Source organism: Kogia breviceps, chromosome 2 (genome assembly GCF_026419965.1).
Source record: "Kogia breviceps isolate mKogBre1 chromosome 2, mKogBre1 haplotype 1, whole genome shotgun sequence".
Lineage (NCBI taxonomy): Eukaryota > Metazoa > Chordata > Mammalia > Artiodactyla > Physeteridae > Kogia > Kogia breviceps.
Window position 1 is genome coordinate 183,030,277 of NC_081311.1, and position 20,645 is coordinate 183,050,921.

Here is a 20,645-nt window from a genome sequence, read left to right on the forward strand (position 1 = left end):
GATACTTGTAGAGACATGAAGGTCTGAGATAGGAGGATGCACGTGAGGAGCCACAAGTTGGGTGATGTTCAGGGAGCACCAGCCTGAAATCTTGTTTCCTTAGCCCCTTTTGCCATCACTTTGGTGAATCTGTTGTGCTGCATTGGTGGGGAAAGATGTAGATTCCTGAAAGATGACTACGTGAATTGGGACGTGAATCTGTTGAGTGTACATGACACACACTCAGGTGTGTGGTCTTATGAAATCACTGGCAGGATTTGACCCTTCCCTTTGTGTGTGCTTCTCTGCCATAAGTGCACAGAGTATAATTGTCCCCCGCACAGTATTTCCGTAGTTTGGACTTGGTGGAGGTCCATTTTCTGTTACCTTAATTTGTGGTTACTGGCATCATATCTGGTTTTAGCCCTTATGCTGTCTTTTGCCCACTATCATTTTGAACATCGGCAGTGATTTTTTGGTACTCTCCTTGAGAAAGAATCCACATAGGTCAGCCTTTTCAGGAAAAGAGGGTGATGTCATGTGGCTTCTGCAGGCTTTTTGTTGGTAGACAACACCAACAGTTCCTGTAGCTGTAGACAGGAATTCTCCTATCAAAATACAAAGTCCTCTCCCCACTGACTGTGTCTCAAATGAAACTTGAGCAAAAAAATTCCCTGCTAATTCCTTCCCTCTAGCCACTCTGAAAACAATTGTTGAAGATGCCAGGATTTCATTCAGAATTATGCCAGATGAATGACTTCTTATAAAAGGGTCTTGTATTTTTTTCCCCTGGATGCTGTTGTGAAAGCAGGCCCACCTTTCCCTGCAGGTGTGAAAACTTCAGAATATTTTGTGAATTTGGTTTAGAAAGCAAAACACCATACTAAACTGACTGTTGGGGACCCAGAACTACAGGCTGGTTCAGAGGTTTTGCTTTAGAGGAAAGATTCAATGAGGAAGTGTAAGAGACAGGCTCTCCTTCCCCCAAATCAGCCCAAAGTGAAGGCTGGGATTTGGAATAAAGAAAGTTTCTCTCCTCTTCTCGCCTCTGTAGTCTACTCCCTGACCTTTCCTGTCCCATTGTGGCTGCTGGAAATAAAGTCACCTTAAATAAAAAGAATGTTGGTGTCTAGTTCCATCTTGTTTCTTCTCTTCCCCACAATATGTTGGTTGGAATTTAAGCCTATATAGTTGGCAAGATGCTTGAAGAGATGAAATTACTGTCTCAGCTCCAGAATGCACTCCAGAGGTCAGCAGGAGAAATCTCTGCTCTTACCTGAACTTGTCACATTTAACCGTGGAAAGCAGACCACATCAGGGGCAGCTGAGAATTGGTGAGGGAGCAGTAAGATGTAAAATAAGCTTCTCAAATGATCTTTGACCATTCAGAATTGGTTGATGAGGAGGAAGGTATTAGCTGGTTTCTCTGCCACACCCAGACTTGCCTCATTCCTAGGCACACTCGTGTCAGGTGAGGGAAGGAAGCCACTTGTGTAAAGTTGTGGATGATGAGACAGAAAGGTGATTTTTTCTTTGGAGAGAGAGGAAAGAGCTCTCAGAGTGAGAGGGTGGGAACATGTGAACAGACTTACACTGGTGGCACCTTAGTGTCCCAGTCCTTGATGGAGCCAGCTTTGGTTGCATGAGGGCAGCAGGAGGTCCACTGAAAACTCCCTAAGGATCTAGTGTTCTTCTCCCAGGGCCCCAATTGATGACCAAGACTGGTTGCCCAAGAAGTGCTCAGGTGGGGCTCTTCCTTGCCTGGGCACCACTGTAGCATTGTGTCTGTCCTTCTAGGACTGTAACATTCCCAATTGTCTCTCTGCTCTTCAGGCTGCCGGACCTCAAGGATGCGGCTACTACTGGTGGAGGTACGAGGCACCTTACCTGAGCTGGGCCATGAGGCCGCGTGGCCGTGATGTGGGCTCCTCATGGCCTCAGCAAGAACAGAGCACTACAGTCTTGGCCTCCGCCAGGGAAACAGCTTTAAGCCGGGTGGGCCCTCAGGCACAGTGCCTACCCCGCCACGAGAGAAACCCTCTGAGGGCAGAGTCTGGGCTCAGGCTCGTCAGCAGGTGAAGCCAATCTGGAAGCTGGAGAAGAAGCACGTGGGAACACTTTCAGCAGGGTTGGGCCCAGGCCTCTTGGGTGTCCCACCGCAGCCCGCATACTTCTTTTGCCCCAGCACTTTATGTAACTCCGGGAGCACGGCTGTCATTGCAAGCCACAGCAACTCCTGTCACCTGCACTCCCTCCCGGACCTGTTCAGCAGCACCCTGCTCTACTGCCGCTCCAACTACAGCCACAGACCATACCAGCAGCTGGAGTCTTTCTGCTTGCGTTCAAGCCCGTCAGAAAAAAGACCTTTTTCTCTCCCTCAAAAGAGCCTCCCTGTCAGACTCACTGCCAATAAGGCCACTTCTTCCAAGGTCTCCCCCATGGCATCCTCATCCACAGAACCATACCTCTCACTGGGAGTGGCTGGTGAAGATCCTTCAGGGAAGAGCCTGGCCTCTGCCATCTCAGGGAAGACCCCGTCTCCACTCTCCTCTTCTTCCTCTTCCTACAAGCCCATGCTAAATAACAACTCCTTCCTGCGGCCAAATAGCACTAAAGTGCCTTTATTGCAGGCCACAGAAGGCCTGAAGCCAGTATCCTCACCGAAGGTCCAGCTTGTCTCCTGGCATCATTCAGGGGGCACTGGAGACTGTGCACTCCAGCCTGTTGAGCACAAGGTGCCCAAGAGCAGTGGCACTGTCCTAGATGATGACCCTTCCCACAGCACCCTGTCTACCCCCAGTTCCTTAGACGCTTCCACCACCAGTGCTGCCTCTCCCCACTACAGCTGGAGTAACTTAGCCACAGGGGCAGAGCCACATCCCTATGGCCTGGATGGGGACTCTGTTTCCCAGAATCTGACTAAGGAGGTTCTGTTCACTGAGGCTGTGAGGAAGTTGACTGCGAGAGGCTTTGAGAAGAAGCCAAGGCAAGGCTACCATTTTGAACAGTCTTATTTCATGAACCCCAGCTTGCAGTGGGATGTCCTCAACAGGAACAGGTGGTGGAAACCAGCTGTGGTAGGCCAGCAGCTCCCTCAGGAGAATGCTGGAGCAGACAGTAGGGTCCTCCCTGGAGCCTCGGACACCATGGAGCTGGACAGTACAGTCTTCTGTACCAAACACATCAGCATTCACCTCCTTGCCTCACACACCAGTGGGCTCAGCTGCAGCCCTGCCTGTGGATCTGCAATCGACTCCCCACCTCTTGGAGAAGACAAAACTCCAGCTCTGCCTTCTCCCCCTCAGCCCCTTGGTGTGGCCGAGGTGGCCACCCACCTCTCTTCCATCCATCTGGGCAAGCTTGGGAGGGAGGAGCCTAAGGAAGCCAGGAAGCTGGACTCACCTGCTAGGGATATTGGGTAAGTTGGAGAAAGTTTTTGGTTCATTTAAAGCAGTAGCATGTATACATGTTTGGTGACACTGACCATCTGTCTCTGGAGGTTGGTTTTGTTTCTTAACTGCCCTAGAATTTAGGTTTTCACTTTAGGGCAGAGGTCAGCAAGCTACACTTTGCAGGCCAAATCCCACCCTCTGCCTGCTTTTATAAATAAGGTTTTATTGAAATGCAGCCTTACTCCTTCATTTACTACTGTCTGTGGCTGCATTTTTGTTACAACAGTAGGGTTGAGTAGTTGCGACACACTGAATGGCCCACAAAACTGAAAATATTAACTGTCTTGTCCTTTAGAGGAAGAGTTTGCTAAGCCTTGCTTTAGGTTATAACCAGGGAAAAATAAGAATTCCAAACATCATGTGTTGGGAACTGTGATTTCTCTACTGAATTCCAAACCAAATCAGGTTCTCAGTCATTCCTGGTATGACAGCCGTTTCAGAGTTAGGGCATACACATACTTGGCCTCTTCTCTTGTGCCTTGTTACTTCTCTGGAACCGTGGTCCACGAAGGCCTTGTTCTCAGTTCCCAGAGAGAAGTCTAGGGACCTTTGATGTCTATTACCACACATTGGTTGATGATGTTTTGTATTCAGAATTTTGTTTTTATATGCTATGAAGGACGTCAAAGAAGATGGATGACATAGTGCCTCTCTGCAGAACAGGGGATGTAGGATGTAGGATGACTAGACCTAAGCTCTGAGGACAAGAGGAATGAGTTGTAAGGCCCAGGCAAGGGCCAGCAGATTGGTGACTGGGGAAGAGACAAACATTAGGAGATGATGAAGGAATGAGAATCCAACTGTGACCGCTCTTATGGAGTTGGCTGGGCCGGGGGCATGATTCTTTCTTATAGTTCAGCTACTGACCTCCAGCTAGACCAGGTTGAAGCTGAAGATCTGGAAGAAGAGCTAATAGATGGTTTGGAAGACTGCTGCAACCATGATGAGAATGAAGAGGAGGAGGGTGAGTAGGGGACCCCTCTCTCACCCCCAACTGGGCATGGGTCACCACCGCTAGGGAAGGGGACTAACAATTGTGTACCAGATCCTTAACTCACTTTGTCACCTACATTCATCATTCGCCTTGGGGGTCTAAGGGTGGTAGTGGCTTTTGGGGGACTTGCTCTCTAGTCCCCCATCCCCCGAGTCTTGCCTTCTCCCTGCTGCTGTCGAGCTTCGGGGAGGCCATGCAAGGCAGCAGTGGGTGCTTGTGGCTCTGTAAGAAGGCTGAGCCAAGACGTCCGAGGAAGAGCTGCCTGGGCTTGGTGACTTTGTGTGGCAGCCTCTCCTAGCTGGGACTTCTCTGCTTTTCACCCCCAGGAGACTCAGAGTGCTCCTCATGCAGTGCTGTTTCCCCCAGCGAGTCAGTAGCAGTGATCTCTCGGTGAGTGCTGGCTGTGTAGATCGTTGGTAGAGGCCCATTTTCCATCTCTTTAAGATTATAAAGAGATTAATCACCTAAGTCATTAATTAATGGCCCTGTTAACCCTAACTCATCTTTACCAAATTTTTACATTAGGACTTTAGTTTTCAAACAGGAAACAGTGGAAGGGAACAGAAGCATATTTTATCAGTTGGGCTTAAAAACAGTACCAAGTTTCTTAGGCTGCAGTTTGGTCTTTAGGCTTCAAGAAATTGTTCAAGTAAAAAGCAAATAACCTCAACAAGTATTTAGAAAATTAATAACTAATTAATGAAGACCCATATTGTTTGAGGTAGATTCTTAGTTAGGCTACCCACTTGAGGGTAATTGCCACCTTGCATTATGAGTGTGTCCCACAGGCAGAAACAGTTCTGAGATAGATATACTGCTAATTGGAGCTTTCTGCAATGCTCTTCTGCTCCCTTCAGAGGTTCGTTTTATAAGACTGATGTTGACCTTAGTAATAAATTGAATTTAAAATTCGCTGGCTTTAATCTAGATTATTTTGTTGACTGCCCTTTGTGGAATCTGAGTGATACCCATCTCTAACTAGGGAACCAACAAGTCAGTCTCTTAATGTAAACCCTTCTTTTGTAGAACAGATAGTTGTAGAATGCTGTATAACTGAGATGGGGAGGCCAGGGAGAGGAAGGAATGCAGGACTAAGAGGAAATTACTATAAATGAGGACATGTCATTGTGCTAAAGAGTTTTAGAACTTGCTTAAGGATCATACAGATCACCTTTCTGGGTAGAAAGTTAACATTCTTCAATGTAATCTTCCTTGTTTCCCTCATCACTTCCAACCTTGTCTCAATATGAAGCTCTGTCTTCATTAATTTTTATTAGATATTAAAAAGAACCCTCGGGCTTCCCTGGTGGCGCAGTGGTTTGAGAGTCTGCCTGCCGATGCGGTGGGCATGGGGTAGAGCCCTGGTCTGGGGGCATCCCACATGCCGCGGAGCAACTGGGCCTGTGAGCCACAATTACTGAGCCTGCGTGTCTGGAGCCTGTGCTCCGCAATAAGAGAGGCCACGATAGAGAGAGGCCCGCGCACCATGATGAGGAGTGGCCCCCGCTTGCCGCACCTGGAGAGAGCCCTCGCACAGAAATGAAGACCCAACACAGCCATAAATAAATAAATTAATTAATTTTTTAAAAAGTAAATGTTCCAAAATAAATGAAATAACAAATTATAGATGTAATAACATATAATCCTGGAAAAATTTTTTAAAAAAAGAACCCTCATGGGCTTCCCTGGTGGCACAGTGGTTAAGAGTCCGCCTGCCAGTGCAGGGGATGCGGGTTTGAGCCCTGGTCCGGGAAGATCCCACATGCCGCAGAGCAACTAGGCCACAACTACTGAGCCCACATGCTGTAACTACTGAAGCCCGTGCGCCCTAGAGCCCGTGCTCCACAACAAGAGAAGCCACCACAATGAGAAGGCCATGCACCTCAATGAAGAGTAGCCCCCGCTCTCCGCATCTAAAGAAAGCCTGCGTGCAGCAATGAGGACCCAACGCAGCCAAAAATAAATAAATAAAATAAATATTTTTTAAAAAAGAAAAAGAACCCTCACAAAGTACTAAACATTAAAGTTTTTTTCTTTTAAAAAATAACTTCGGGAGCTTCCCTGGTAGCTCAGTGGTTGAGAGTCTGCCTGCCGATGCAGGGGACACGGGTTCGTGCCCCGGTCCGGGAAGATCCCACATGCCGCGGAGCAGCTGGGCCCGTGAGCCATGGCCGCTGAGCCTGCGCGTCGCGGAGCCTGCGCGTCGCGGAGCCTGTGCTCCGGAACGGAAGAGGCCACAACAGTGAGGCCCACGTACCACAAAAAAAAAAAAAAAAAAAAAAAAAAAAAAAAAAGAATGTTATACAAATGGAATGCTAGCCGTATATAGCCTTTTGAGATTAGCTTTTTTTACTCAGCATATTCTTTGCAAATTCATCCAGGTTGTTGCATGTATCCATAGTTCATTCCTTTATATTGCTGAGTAGTGTTCCATGGTATCAGTGGACCACAGTTTGATTAACCAGCCACCTGCTGAAGGATATTTTGTTTGTTTCCAGTTTTTGACTATTACGAATAAAGCTGCTCTAAACAATTGTGTACATATTTCTCAGTGAACATAAGTCTTCATCTCTCTGAGATAAATGCCCAGGAGTGTAATTGCTGGGTTCTATGGTAATTGCATGTTTAGTTTTTTTTGTTTGATTTTTTTCTTTTTTGGCTGTACCACACAGCATGTGGGATCTTAGTTCTCTGACCAGACATGGAACTTGAGCCCCCTGCAGTGGGAGCACAGAGTCTTAACCACTGGACCACCAGGGAAATCCTGCATGTTTAGTTTTTTAAGAAACTGCCAAAACTGTTTTCCAGAGTGGCTGTACCATTTTGCATTCCTGTCTTGTCTTTGTTTTTAAACATTAACTCATTCTTCTTGATTTTCAACCATCTTAAATTCTGATACTCAGTAAATGAAAAGCCTTTAAAGTAAAATATTTTGGAAATGAGGAATAGAGTTGAATTAATTGGATTTATTTAATTAGGAATTAGTATTTAACTTGACCCAATAAAATGCACTAAAAATCTCTAAGGTTTGAAACACTGAAGTGTTTTACATACAGTGCCTATTTCTGTTGTGCTGCAAAATAACAAGTAGAGTGGCTCTTTATAAGCTAAAAATTAATCTTAAAAAATATTTGTGGGGCTTCCCTGGTGGCGCAGTGGTTGCGAATCTGCCTGCCAATGCAGGGGACATGGGTTCGAGCCCTGGTCCAGGAAGATCCCACAAGCCGCGGAGCAACTAGGCCCGTGAGCCACAACTACTGAGCCTGCGCGTCTGGAGCCTGTGCTCCGCAACAAGAGAGGCTATGATAGTGAGAGGCCCATGCACGGCGATGAAGAGTGGCCCCCGCTTGCCGCAACTAGAGAAAGCCCTCGCACAGAAACGAAGACCCAACACAGCCAAAAAATAAATAAATAAATAAACCAAAATATTGTTAATTGTTTCATATAGCAAATTCTCTTCCAACCAGGTTTTGACATATACACACTACTGTATATAAAATAGATAACTAATAAGGACCTACTGTATAGCACAAGGAACTCTTCTCAATACTCTGTAATGAACTATATGGGAAAATAATCTAAAAAAGAGTGGATACATGTATATGTATAACTGATTCACTTTGCTATACAGCAGAAATTAGCACAACATTGTAAATCAACTATTCTCCAAAAAAAAAAAAAAAAATTTGTGGATCATATAGCTCAGTATAGAGAGTAATAACTACTCTCTCCACTTTCAATGCTGTTTGAAGAAATGGTCTGGGTCTGTCAATAGATAGTTGAGGTTTTCACTATTTTGAGACTCCTTGAGCTAGCCTTGGCCAAGACATTGTTGGAATAACAGTAGGGACCCCATGGCCCACTGCCGCAGATTCCCAGACATGTGTTACCACGTTGTTATGTAAAAATCTGATGTTAACGAATCATTTTCAAAACAGAGAAGAGCATTAATCATCCATATATTTTCAGATAAATGTAAAATGATTTAGGAGTAGCACTACTTCTTTTCTTTCTGTTGCCTTTTCCCCCCTTTTCTTTTTAAAAATCTCTATATCTCTTCTTAGTTCTTTTCTACCTTTTCTGCTTTTCCTCCTTTTTAGTTACCCATATCATTCGTTTTCTCTCCTTGTTATTTCTCTTAGTCTTAGTGTAGTATATTCCTCTACTAGTATCCACTCAAACTCATTACCTGCTCTCAGAACCACTCTTTTCAGGAACCTCCTCAGCCTGTGGCTTGTCACAGGAAATTTTGGAGTTGTCTCATAGAAAGAAGTATTGGAAAACTTTGTCTTCAGGTGATTTTTTTTTTTTTTTTTTTTTTTTTTTTTTTTTGCTGTACGCGGGCCTCTCACTGTTGTGGCCTCTCCCGTTGTGGAGCACAGGCTCCGGACACGCAGGATACGGACGCACAGGCTCAGCGGCCATGGCTCACGGGCCCAGCCGCTCCACGACATGTGGGATCTTCCTGGACCAGGGCATGAACCTGTGTCCCCTGCATCGGCAGGCAGACTCTTAACCACTGCACCACCAGGGAAGTCCTCTTTAGGTGATTTTTTTTTTTTTTTTTTTTTTTTTTGTGGTACGCGGGCCTCTCACTGTTGTGGCCCCTCCCGTTGCGGAGCACAGGCTCCGGACGCGCAGGCCCAGCGGCCATGGCTCACGGGCCCAGCTGCTCCGCGGTATGTGGGATCTTCCCGGACCGGGGCACGAACCCGTGTCCCCTGCATCGGCAGGCGGATTCTCAACCACTGCGCCACCAGGGAAGCCCTAGGTGATTTTTAATGGTGTGACTGTATAGGTTAGCTGTAGCACCTTATGGATTAATATTTGCAAAATAATTATTGAGCACTTCTTTTTGTAGAATCAAAGTGTAAGATAGCACCCTGAAAGAAATATGTAATAGTAACAGCACTCAGAGCTGTGGCTTTCCCTTTCTCTACCACATTTCTGTTTTTCATCTTAGGAACTGTATGGAGATTCTGACCAAACCCCTTTCCAATGAGAAAGTTGTCCGACCAGCCCTCATCTACAGTCTCTTTCCCAACGTGCCCCCTACCATCTATTTTGGCACTCTGGATGAGAGAGGTAAACCTGGCCAAGTGTCAGCCCAGAAGAACCCCCAGGAGAAGGATGCTAGCGAAGTTGGGAGGGGGTGGCAATAGGGTGGAAGGGGCTTTCCAGAATGGCTGTATCGGTGTTTCGTTCCCCGCCTGGTTCACCAGTCTGATGGGGGGATCTTTATCTTGTCCATCCTTTGGCTGACCCTCTCAGCCCCATAATTTCATGATCATTCTTGCCCTCTAACCTTGCATCTTTCCCCTTTCAACCGCCTCTCCTCTCTGTTTTCCTCATACCTGTGCAGCCTCCTTTCTTCCCCAAAGTGTGCTCCTTTCAAACTCTGGTATGGAGCAATACTTAGTGCCTTGCCTACCCAGGGAAAGCTGAGCAACAGTGCCATCTTTTACCTCTTCTCACCATGACTTTCCTGCTCTTCTCCACACTCTCCCCCAACCTCCCCGCTTTCCCCCAGTGGAGAAACTTCCCTGGGAGCAGAGGAAGCTGCTCCGGTGGAAGATGAGCACAGTGACCCCCAACATTGTCAAGCAGACCATTGGACGGTCCCACTTCAAAATCAGCAAGAGTGAGTCACTTGCCTTACTTCGAGCCTGTCCTCTGCCCCAACAGATGGGCTTTGGGCAGGAACGGAGCCCTAGATATCTCCTGTTATGTGGGGACCCTGTCCTGAAGTTTCCAACTTCATAGGAGGACATAGGTCTGAAATCCCTGTGGGCTGGAGTCTGTTCCTCAAAATTGGAAGACAGAGGCCCATTGTTCTAGTCCTGACCCCAGGGCCTCATGTAGGACAGCTCCATGGCAACTCTGAGAAAACCGGGGCTGGGAGCTATGCCCAGGCCCGGTGGTATTCCTGGGGCCTCTGAGCCTCTCTCTGTCCCAGGGACCAAGCTGCCAGCAGGACTGACTTCCTGATGTGCCTTCTGTAGGGAATGATGACTGGCTGGGCTGCTGGGGTCACCACATGAAGTCTCCTAGTTTCCGATCCATTCAGGAGCATCAGAAGGTAGGGGCCCTTTCTGAGCCACTCTTCCCCTGGACTCTGGACTGGGCAGGAGGAGGCTGGTATTGGAAGTGGGGGAAGAGGAGGATGACCATGGAGAAGTCAGGAGGGTTCATAGGGGAGTGGAGGAAGAGTAGGAGGCAGGTGCGGGGTGAGCCCCCAGCAGTTCACACATGTCTAGTAGTTCAGCTGCAGTGTCTTAGACAGTTGCAGCCTCTAAAAGACACTTTTTCCTCTAGTGTCTTGAGATGCAGTGTCAGTTTTCAGTTTATTATGTTTCTCCTGTGACCGCTGCACATTGCCTCCATTCCTCCAAGCTGAATATGTGTAAAGAGGACTTTGGTCTCATGATGGAATGAATAGTCCCTTTTCCCCAGGAAAGCCAGGTACTTTCCTGTCTTTGTCCTACAGGCATGGAAAAAGACTTAACAGCTTTTTCTTTGCTCTTAAGGTGATATTATGTCTGTCTTAGTTACTGTTTTATGTCGTGAACTGTTGACTCCTAAAGGGCACCCCCTTTTGTTGTGTTTGTGTTTTAATCATTTTTTGGTGAATGCTCAGCAGCTGAATACTTAAGGACCTTTAGATGGTGATAATCAGACGGAACCGGAGCTCTGAATGTTGAAATGGTGTATTGAATCTTGCTGTCTTCCTTGTGGTCTCACCTGGACTCTCTCTCCCCCTACTCTCACCCTTTGTCCCTTCTGTAGCTAAATCACTTCCCAGGTTCATTCCAGATTGGACGAAAGGACCGATTGTGGCGGAACCTGTCCCGCATGCAGAGCCGGTTTGGCAAGAAGGAGTTCAGTTTCTTCCCCCAGTCCTTCATCCTGCCCCAGGATGCCAAGCTTCTGCGCAAAGCCTGGGAGAGCAGCAGCCGCCAAAAGTGGATTGTTAAACCAGTGAGTGGATCACGGCAGGTGGTAGACCAGGGCCTGAGAGTGGGAACAGCGGAGTGTCTGGCCAGGTAAACAGCTCCCCTCCTCTCCCTTTGACTTCTAGCCAGCATCTGCTCGAGGCATTGGCATCCAGGTCATTCACAAGTGGAGTCAGCTCCCCAAGCGAAGGCCCCTTCTAGTACAGAGGTGAGCCAGTCTCCAGCTCAGATCCTGCTCCCCGTTGCCCATCTTCTCAGCCTGGAGGTTCCCTTTTCATGATGTTCTTTTGTCCTTTGTCCTCCCAGCCAAAAAACTTCCTCAGCTAGCTGTTTAAAGGTCTTTGTCCTGGGGACTGTTAGCTGGCTTTTGCCATGGCTCAGTTACCTACCAAGCCCTATCTCATCTTTCCTGTCCCTGAAGCTGGCCTTTCCCTGTGTAGGTATCTCCACAAACCCTACCTCATCAGCGGCAGCAAGTTCGATCTGCGAATCTATGTTTACGTCACCTCCTATGATCCTCTACGGATTTACCTCTTTTCAGATGGACTCGTCCGCTTTGCCAGTTGCAAGTATGTGGTAGTGGTGAGGCCTCATCCTGACAGCTTTGGGGATTTGCTTTCCTTCCAGGGAGGGAAGCCAGAGGACACCAAACAGGAAAATAACCAATATTTTGGTAGTTTTTGTTTGCAAAGGAGAAGGTAGGGTGTCTTTGGGAAAACCTAGTCTTCCTTTTCTCCTGTGTGTCTCCTTTACTTTTACATCAAACACTTCACTTCTGACACTTCTGGGCACCAAATGTGTGGGGTTTTTTCCCGCACACGAAGCAGTTCTACCCAACACCAGGTGAGTGTCAATTGAACTCAATTCTGACACTATCTACCTGGAGATAGCATCAGATCCCACAAGTTAAGGGCTCAGTCTCATCAGGCTGCCCCTCCCTGCACCACCTCAGATGCCAGTTGCAAGTGCAGGGTGCCGCATGTGTTTCTGACCAACTGGCTATAAATCAGAGGTTCCCATGACCCCCTCCTTGGGGCCGGGGCTGAGGGGTATCAATTTGATTAATTTGCTAGAGCAGCTCACTCAACTCAGGAAAACTGTTTACTTATGTTTACTGATTTATGAAAGATGGATGTGATGAAGGGTACAGAAGAACAGCCAGATGGAAGAGATGCACAGGGCAAGGTATGTAGGAAGAAGCATGGTGCGTCTATGCTCTCTCTGGGCTGGCTGCTCTCGCAACACCTCCAGAGGTTTACCCACCCGGAAGCTCTCTGAACCTCATATTTTGGGGATTTTTATGGAGGCTTCATCACTTAGGCATGATCGATCATTAACTCCATTTTCAGCCCTTCTCCCTTTTAAAGAGATTGGGAGTTGAGTGGGGGGAGTTGAAACTTCCAACTGTCTAACCTTGGCTTGGTCTTTCCAGTGACTCATCCAGGAGCCATCCAGGATCTTAACCAATGTCACCTCATTAGAACAAAAGACGCTCCTATCACCCAGGAAATTATAAGAATTTCAGGAGCTCTGTGTCAGGAACTGGGGTCAAAGACCAAATCTGAGAACAAAGATTTTCCTTGTATTCTTACCACTAAGGAATTTACAAAGGTTTTAGGAGCTCTGTGTCAGGGGCTGGGGGCAGAGACCAATATGTATATTTGTTATTATAAATCACAGTTATATGTGGAAGGGGAAATAAGGAGGTCCTCTGCTTCACTGAATAGGGAGTGTCTTCCTGCAGGACTGAGGTGGGATAAATTGGAAGATGAGTTTATCTGTGGTGTTTTGGAAACCTTACCAGTAGGTGTACTTCTCAGACCTTTGTGCATCTGAAAAGATCTGTCCACGTGTCCTTTGCCTCCTCGGGATGTGGGGAAATGTTTGGACCGTTATCCATCTGCCATCTCACCATCTCACCTCTGCCTTTCCTCTCACTTCCAGGTATTCCCCTTCCATGAAGAGCCTTGGCAACAAGTTCATGCACCTGACTAACTACAGTGTCAATAAAAAGAATGCCGAGTATCAGGCCAATGAAGATGAAACGGCCTGCCAGGGCCACAAATGGTACCCAGACAGTGTCCCCATCAAGTGGAGGTCTAGAGGAGCACAGGGTTCTGGGGTTTGGGGAGGTTTTGGGGGGCTGGTGAGTGGAGGATTAATATAAGACCCAGAGATTATATAAACACTTGGCAATTCAGAATTGGTCTGTTTGCATCTAACTCATTTCTGTCTTAATTCAAAACATCAAAAGAAGATATATGAAGAAGATACCTTTGGGCCTCTCATTCCTTTTTCCTTCTCTTTTTTTCATCGCTCATTCATAGAATACAACCCTAAATTCTCCCTCCTCCTCTCCTGCCTTCCAGGGCACTGAAGGCTTTATGGAGCTACCTGAGCCAGAAGGGAGTCAACAGTGATGCCATCTGGGAGAAGATAAAGGACGTTGTTGTCAAAACGATCATCTCGTGAGTCACACTGCCACCCTGGGTGTGGGGCCTGCCACTGAACCCACGCTTTTCTTGTGGGCCTCCAACCTGCTGTGCTCCACACTTTTGACCATGCTGTGTTTCCATTTCTGAGGACAGGGTTTAGGAAGGAATGGATAGACTTAAATTCTGCTCTTCTACTGAACTTCATCCCCAGAAGCTGGCTCCACATCACAGACATCTCTTTTTTTTGTTGTTGTTGTTGTTGTTGTGGTACGCGGGCCTCTCACCATTGTGGCCTCTCCCGTTGCGGAGCACAGGCTCCGGACGCCCAGGCTCGGCGGCCATGGCTCAGGGGCCCAGCCACTCCCCCGCATGTGGGATCTTCCCGGACCGGGGCACGAACACGCGTCCCCTGCATTGGCAGGCGAACTCTCAACCACTGCGCCACCAGGGAAGCCCACAGACATCTCTTAAGAGCTTCTTTTCCTGGGTTGCTTCTGTTCTCCCATCTCTGAGCCACTCCATTGGCAGGGCAGCTCTAGGTAGAGCCTTTGGGAGGAGCTGAGCTGAATACTTTCTCCTCCCTGTGACCAGGTCAGAACCCTATGTGACCAGCCTGCTGAAGATGTACGTGCGGCGGCCCTACAGCTGCCACGAGCTCTTCGGTTTCGACATCATGCTGGATGAGAACCTCAAGCCCTGGGTCCTGGAAGTCAACATCTCCCCAAGGTAGGTATTCTCAGGGCACTCACAGTAGAAGCCTTTCTGTGTCCTCATGATCCTGTTCTGCTCCAGTATTGGTGACTTCGGGATAACCTTTCCTTCACTAGAATATGTGTTTTCCCTTCATGGTCTGTTTACACATTCCCTTATTCTTTGCCATTATCTCAAGATTCTCTGACATTGGAGACAGATTGTTAAAAGTTACTCTTTTAGACTTGATGGCTACTGCATGCTTTTCCCTAGCAAGGTCATGGGCAGGAACCACCCTGTGTGAGGTTATTCACTATCCGTGGAGCAAGAAGACCCCCGTGATGGTGCTCATGAGTTTGGATGTAAACAGGGCTGGCATTGACTGGGACTTGTGACTGGAAACAGTTTTGGCATCTGCTTTTACCACTCTTTGGATCCTTTCCCTGAAGCCTCCACTCCAACTCTCCGCTGGACATCAGCATCAAAGGCCAGATGATCCGTGACCTTCTGAACCTGGCGGGCTTTGTTCTGCCCAGCGCAGAGGATATCGCTTCCAGCTCCAGCAGCTCCAGCAGCTCCACCACCAGGTCAGCCTCCTTGCTTGGCTGCAGCTCGGCTGGCAGCACGAGCAGCCCCATAGAGACTCTGGCAAGGGGTGGTGTCTGGGCGCTCCCTCCTGCTTGGTCTCCCTTGCTGCTCCGTCTGACCCTGCAATCTACTCACACACCACTGCCATGTCAGTGCCCCCTAAAAGCCTGTTTGCTTAATTGCTCCCCTGCCCAGGAATCCCCACAGAGCCTGGGGGATCAGCTTTAAATTCCTCAAGCAGGGGATTCCCTGGCAGTCTAGTGGTTAAGACTCCACGCTTTCACCGCTGAGGGCCTGGGTTCAGTCCCCGGTCGGGGAACTACAATCCCACCAGCCGCGTGGCACAGCCAAAAAAAAAAAAACTCCTCAAGCAGACGTTCAAGGCCCCAGCCTCTTTTTCCCAGGCACCCCTTCCTTATTCCTCTTCCCAGCTCCTGCGCTCTGACAAACTGGAATGCTCATAGAACCTCAAGGTTGGAAGAATCCTTAAGGATCAGTTAGTCTAGTCTCCTCTCTGAAATGTTCACTGCTTCTCATTGTTCCGCTATGGTGTCCCCTCCTCTGCTCATGGGGTTTCTTCCTCCTTCCACTCAGCAAGACCTCCCTGTTTCAACCTCACCCATCCATCAAAGCCTAGCTGAAGGCAGCACCTTCATGAAACCAGCTCAATGTGGGCTCTCCCCTCCACACCCCCAAAGCACTCAGAACCACTCTTGAGGAAAGGAGCTCAAGTTTTTGGTAACAAAACTTGCTTTCCCCACTGTACCTTGTAGACTTATATTTGACACATGCCATCCTGTGAGGTTCTTGGAGACCATCTTTGTGTCTCTCTCAGCAGTAATTGTTGTAATGTGGATGATGAAACTGAGGTGCAGGGAGGTCAGGGAATTTGTCCAGGATCACATAGCCAGTAAGGCCAAGCTGGATATTTATTATAGTAAGTGTTCACTAAATTAAATTAAACTGAAATATATACAGTGATTGTTCCACGGTCCTCCTTTTTTATCATTTAAATACAACTTAAAGAGGGTGCTTTGTACTCTTTTAGTTCTTACATGGTACTTCATCTTTGAGTCTCAGGCTACTGGAATGCAGCGCACTGCAGTATGATTTACTCACGTAACGAACTTCTGTCCATCCTTCTTTGTCTTCTCTTGAGAAGTGTGTCTTCCTGGGCTGGACCCTCTCTCTACATGTCCTCAGGGTGTGAAGCTGCTGACCTTACCCTTTTCCCCCTTTCCACCCTCTGCCTTAGCCTGCCCAGCTCCCCAAGGGACAGATGTCGAATGGCCCCGGAGTACTTCACTGCACAGAAGATGAAGAAAGCCTATTACCTGACCCAGAAAATTCCTGATCAGGTAGGAAATTGCCTTCACCCCAGTGCTGGCAGAAAGCTTCCCAGGTCAAACCTGTGGAGCCCCAAGGCAAGCAGTTTTTCTTCCCTCTAGGGCAGGGTTTCCTACATCCCCTGGTGTGCAGGGATTTGTTGGAATGTACGTCATTCCAGAGAGTTGATGGCCCTTATCACGTGTTCAACAACCACTGCTCTTAGCAAAGTGCTGTACCAGCCCACCCTTCTTGTAGAGCTATAGACCCTTTGAGTTTCTTTTCCTGAGGGGCAGTGAGTTCCTGGAAAGCTTGACTTTCTCAGAGCAGATGAGGGAGTCAGATGGAAGTGTGGCAGACACAAGGCTGTGGCCAAATCTGGATTCTGATCTTGACTTCATCCAACAAATCACTTAACCTCTGTGCCCCCTGTCTCCCCTCACCCCAGCCAAGAGTCTCTTCATGCCCCGAATAAGCTCAGCAGACTTGGGAATAGATGAGGTCCATAGTGGGCCCACCAGACTGCTTTCGTGGTCCTTTGGTCCTGGAGCCTTAGGACTCCAGAGCTGTACTCCCCATCCCCCAGCTTTTTGATTCTCTGCCTCTGGCTTACACTCTTTGTCATACCCTTTTCCCCCCTGTTCCTTGGGCCACAGGACTTCTATTCATCTGTGCTGGATGTCCTGACGCCAGATGATGTTCGTGTTCTGGTTGAGATGGAGGATGAGTTTTCTCGCCGTGGTCAATTTGAACGAATTTTTCCTTCTCGAATCTCTTCTCGCTATCTCCGCTTTTTTGAGCAGCCACGATATTTCAACATTCTCACCACCCAGTGGGAACAGAAGTACCATGGCAACAAGCTCAAAGGTGATGTGTCCTCCCTGCCCATATGCCATGTTTAATGAGAGATTAAATCCCAATAGACCAAGAAGTGGGCCTCTGTGGCAAGAAGAATAGGCCTGTTGATTCCACCCTCTTAAGTCCCACCCTTGTTAATCTTGTCCTAGGGGTAGATCTGCTTCGGAGTTGGTGCTACAAAGGGTTCCACACAGGAGCCATCTCTGATTCTGCTCCAGTGGTGAGTAGTGCCATTGGGGTGAAGGGGGACAGTCCTACCTCAGGCCCCTCCCTCTTCCACCTGAAGAGTGCAGCATGGCTTGGGTGTAGGTCCGGACCCTCTCACTTCTTCCCAAGGTTCTGCAGGTCTCTGTGTCTCAGGACCCTTCCCTTTCAAGGGAATAATTGCCTCCAGGATTCCCTGGATGCCTTTCTTTCAAGGATAAGGTGCTTTGTAGACTCAACTTCTTATCTGAATCAAGAGAGGACCAAGAATTCTCCCCATATGGGCCCATTCCTGCAGGGTAGGAAAGGGAAGAGCCCTTTGATGACTCAGAGGTAGAGATGGGAAAGAGTCCTAAGACCCAGACACTCTCCCCTGACCTCTACCTTGCCCTTTGGCCTCATTGCTTCCTTTGCTTTTAGTGGACTCTCCCGACATCAATTCTGACTGTCCCAAAGGGTGATGTGACACTCAATGATTTCTCCAAATCAGAGACTGGCAAGCTGGGGTGAGTGCTGCCTGGGCAAGGGAAGGGTGTTGAGTGTGAATTTGGGGAATTTTCTTCCTCCCTCTCTTCCCAGAGTATGATGAGATCAGCGTTCTCCAGTTGGGGGTTGGTGGGACTATCACAGTATGCAGCCACAGTATCTTCTTCCTGGTGGCTCTTGGTATGCCTAGTAAAGCTGAGCTGGAGCACAGACTCATCCGCAAAAGCAGCAACTTTCAGCCATACTGAAATGAATACGGTGAATGCCTGCTCTAGACTCTGAAGGTAGCAGATCATGGGTTAAAGTCTCAGCTACACAATGTCTCGGCCATTTCTTCCTCCCTCTGTTCCCTTCAGAAAACATGGCTCCTCCAAGGGAAGCATACCACTCTCTGAAGATGGAACCATGCCCAAGCCCACGAAGACCCACGCTGGCCTTTCCCCTTTCCCCAGGAAACCCAGTTCCTCAAAGGACAGTGAGGACACCAGCAAAGAGCCCAGCCTCTCCACCCAGACGTTACCCTTGATCAAGTACTCTGGGCAGACTTCAAGGCTTTCTGCCTCCCCCACCTCCCAGTCAGCTGATGACTCCCTCCTGGCTGCCGTGAGCCTGTGATGGACCTGTCTCCACCAGCCCCTGCCCAGGCGCACCAGTGTTAGCTACCTCATGGGAACCGGCCGGCCAGCCGGCCAGCCTGAGCTCCCACCCCTCCACCTCGCCCCGCCCCCAGAGTATTTTTTGAAGTGGTTGAGTTGTAGAGGGGGGTGTCTGGCGGACTGGAGGGGTGGTGGTGAGGGGGACAAGGTGAGGAAGGTTCACTGGCTGGCACTTCATATCTCAGCGGAGAAGCCAGTGATGGCCACTCAGCCTTATAAAGCAGGGTATGGTTTCTACTTTTAGAGAGCCATGTGTGGTTTGTTTTAGGCCTTGGTGCGGTGACTGAGTTATGGCTCAAGAGGAGAAAACATACTGAACATATTCGGGCCTGAAGTCCCTTGCTCTCTATATAATTGAGGAGGTTCCTCTGAGGGTCCTTGTTTCCTCAGGTCTCACCCTCCCGCCTCCCCAACCTCCTGTCCTGAGGAGTCACTTTCAGAAGCCTTCGGACCTCCTCAGTAGATAAGCAGGCAGAGGCCATGATATGCTGAACCCATTTCCTATTGTCCTAGTCTTGCGGGCATCCCCACCTCCAGACCATTTCTCCTTTCATATACCCACCCAGCCAGTAGCCCTAGGTCTTCCTCTTCTGACCTCACATCACTACTTGTTCAACCTTCTAGACTTCTCTCTCATGGATGTTACCCCTTCAGCTCTTGTCTTCCTGTGAGGTGAGAGGTTTTATGAGCTTTGTGAATTTCCCATGGCTGCAGTAAAGGAGCCCGTATAATCCCACTTGCTGTTGCCTGTCTGGGTCCATATATCAAAGGACGCAATCCAAGGGGAGGGTGGAAGGAGCTGTGGTTCCCCCTTCACTCTCTCTGGTGTTCGGGGTCTGGCTCACAGGTCGCTAGGGCATGCAGACTCTGGTGGCCTGGAGGGCGGGTTTCAGGAGCAGCCACCATTGTAGGATGGGCTTCCAGTCAGGCTCCTGACTAAACCTTGTACTCTGAACTGGATCTCCCTCCCCAAGACTCAGTAAACAGTGAGTGTTCAATAAATGATGACCACGTGAACTGTACGTACAGAGGTCTCACAGGACACAAACAACACCTAAACCAGAAGCTCTGCCTCTCTCTCTCCCGGGCCCAGGGGGAAGCCAAGGTTGGAGGGTTTGGATCAGAAAGGTTGTTTTCACTTGAACGATGCTCCTCCTTAACCTGGCACTTCCTGGTTGCTGCTCGCCCCCTCCCCAGCCCTACAATCCCTTTACTTCATTTCATTTTTCTATCAGTGGGGCCCAACAAGAAGCCAACTGACCCCTTGACTCAGTTACCCAGGTTTTCCTTTTGGCACATCAGGCAGGATGCTCTGCTCACGGTCTGACCCCAGGCTTTCTCTGCTTTCATTCTTGAGCTTGGGAGAGGTATCCTGCTTCGTGGCTCCAGGAGTTCTGTGGTGAGTTGGGAGGGAGCCCTGGAAAAATCACTGAGAGGCCTGACTGCGTTCAAGGCCACACAGTTGATGTGTGAAGGCCATGTTGACAGTTGTGAAGAAAGCTTGATGGCAAAGTCCTGGGTCACTGCTGTGCAGTGGTAAGGACTTCAAAGTCAGGTCCGCAGCAGAGGTCGTTGACAGACCTGTTAAATCTCTTCTGCTAGACTTGAAACCAACTCCCCCTTGTCCTGCAAAAGTGGGTGCAGTATTCTAGTGCAAATGTCAAACCTTGTGATGAGGGCAGGAAGCAGCCTTCCTAGGAAAATTAGCCACCTGCTTAAGCAGTTTTGTTGTGGCTCGTCCTCTGGTGCAGAGGCTTAGGTGTGGAGGCCTGACTGAGCGGTGCCACTCCCTGGAAACCAGCTTCAATACTTTGCCTTCTGAGAATCCCCAGATGGACAGCACAACTATTCCCATCCCCATAACTGGAGAAGGGACTGGCTCTGCAGCATGATGGGAAGCAGGGGAGTGAGCTGTGGGGAAATTAAATGAGTGATGGAAGTAGAGTGTTCTTAGTAGCTTAAAACATGTTTATACTTTTAAAGTTTTCATCACCTTTGAGTATCTGGTTGTGTGTGTGTGTGTG

General features: G+C 48.6%; 1 protein-coding gene across 2 annotated transcripts in view; it reads left to right on the forward strand.

The window, feature by feature from the left end:
• Positions 1-19,638, forward strand: part of TTLL4 (tubulin tyrosine ligase like 4) — a 35,702-nt gene extending 16,064 nt beyond the window's left edge. Inside the window, exons 2-19 of one of the 2 annotated variants that reach the window (XM_067026885.1) lie at positions 1,813-3,397; positions 4,286-4,395; positions 4,752-4,815; positions 9,389-9,510; positions 9,956-10,066; positions 10,428-10,504; positions 11,212-11,403; positions 11,504-11,586; positions 11,819-11,947; positions 13,323-13,445; positions 13,748-13,846; positions 14,405-14,539; positions 14,953-15,090; positions 16,347-16,449; positions 17,074-17,284; positions 17,425-17,495; positions 17,900-17,985; positions 18,322-19,638. In XM_067026885.1, the coding sequence (XP_066882986.1) occupies positions 1,911-3,397; positions 4,286-4,395; positions 4,752-4,815; positions 9,389-9,510; positions 9,956-10,066; positions 10,428-10,504; positions 11,212-11,403; positions 11,504-11,586; positions 11,819-11,947; positions 13,323-13,445; positions 13,748-13,846; positions 14,405-14,539; positions 14,953-15,090; positions 16,347-16,449; positions 17,074-17,284; positions 17,425-17,495; positions 17,900-17,985; positions 18,322-18,580 (3,600 nt within the window). In that variant the 5' untranslated portion in view covers positions 1,813-1,910 and the 3' untranslated portion in view covers positions 18,581-19,638. The remainder of the gene's footprint in view (positions 1-1,812; positions 3,398-4,285; positions 4,396-4,751; positions 4,816-9,388; positions 9,511-9,955; positions 10,067-10,427; positions 10,505-11,211; positions 11,404-11,503; positions 11,587-11,818; positions 11,948-13,322; positions 13,446-13,747; positions 13,847-14,404; positions 14,540-14,952; positions 15,091-16,346; positions 16,450-17,073; positions 17,285-17,424; positions 17,496-17,899; positions 17,986-18,321) is intronic. The other variant, XM_067026886.1, reaches the window with a different exon arrangement.
• Positions 19,639-20,645: the final 1,007 nt, after the last annotated feature.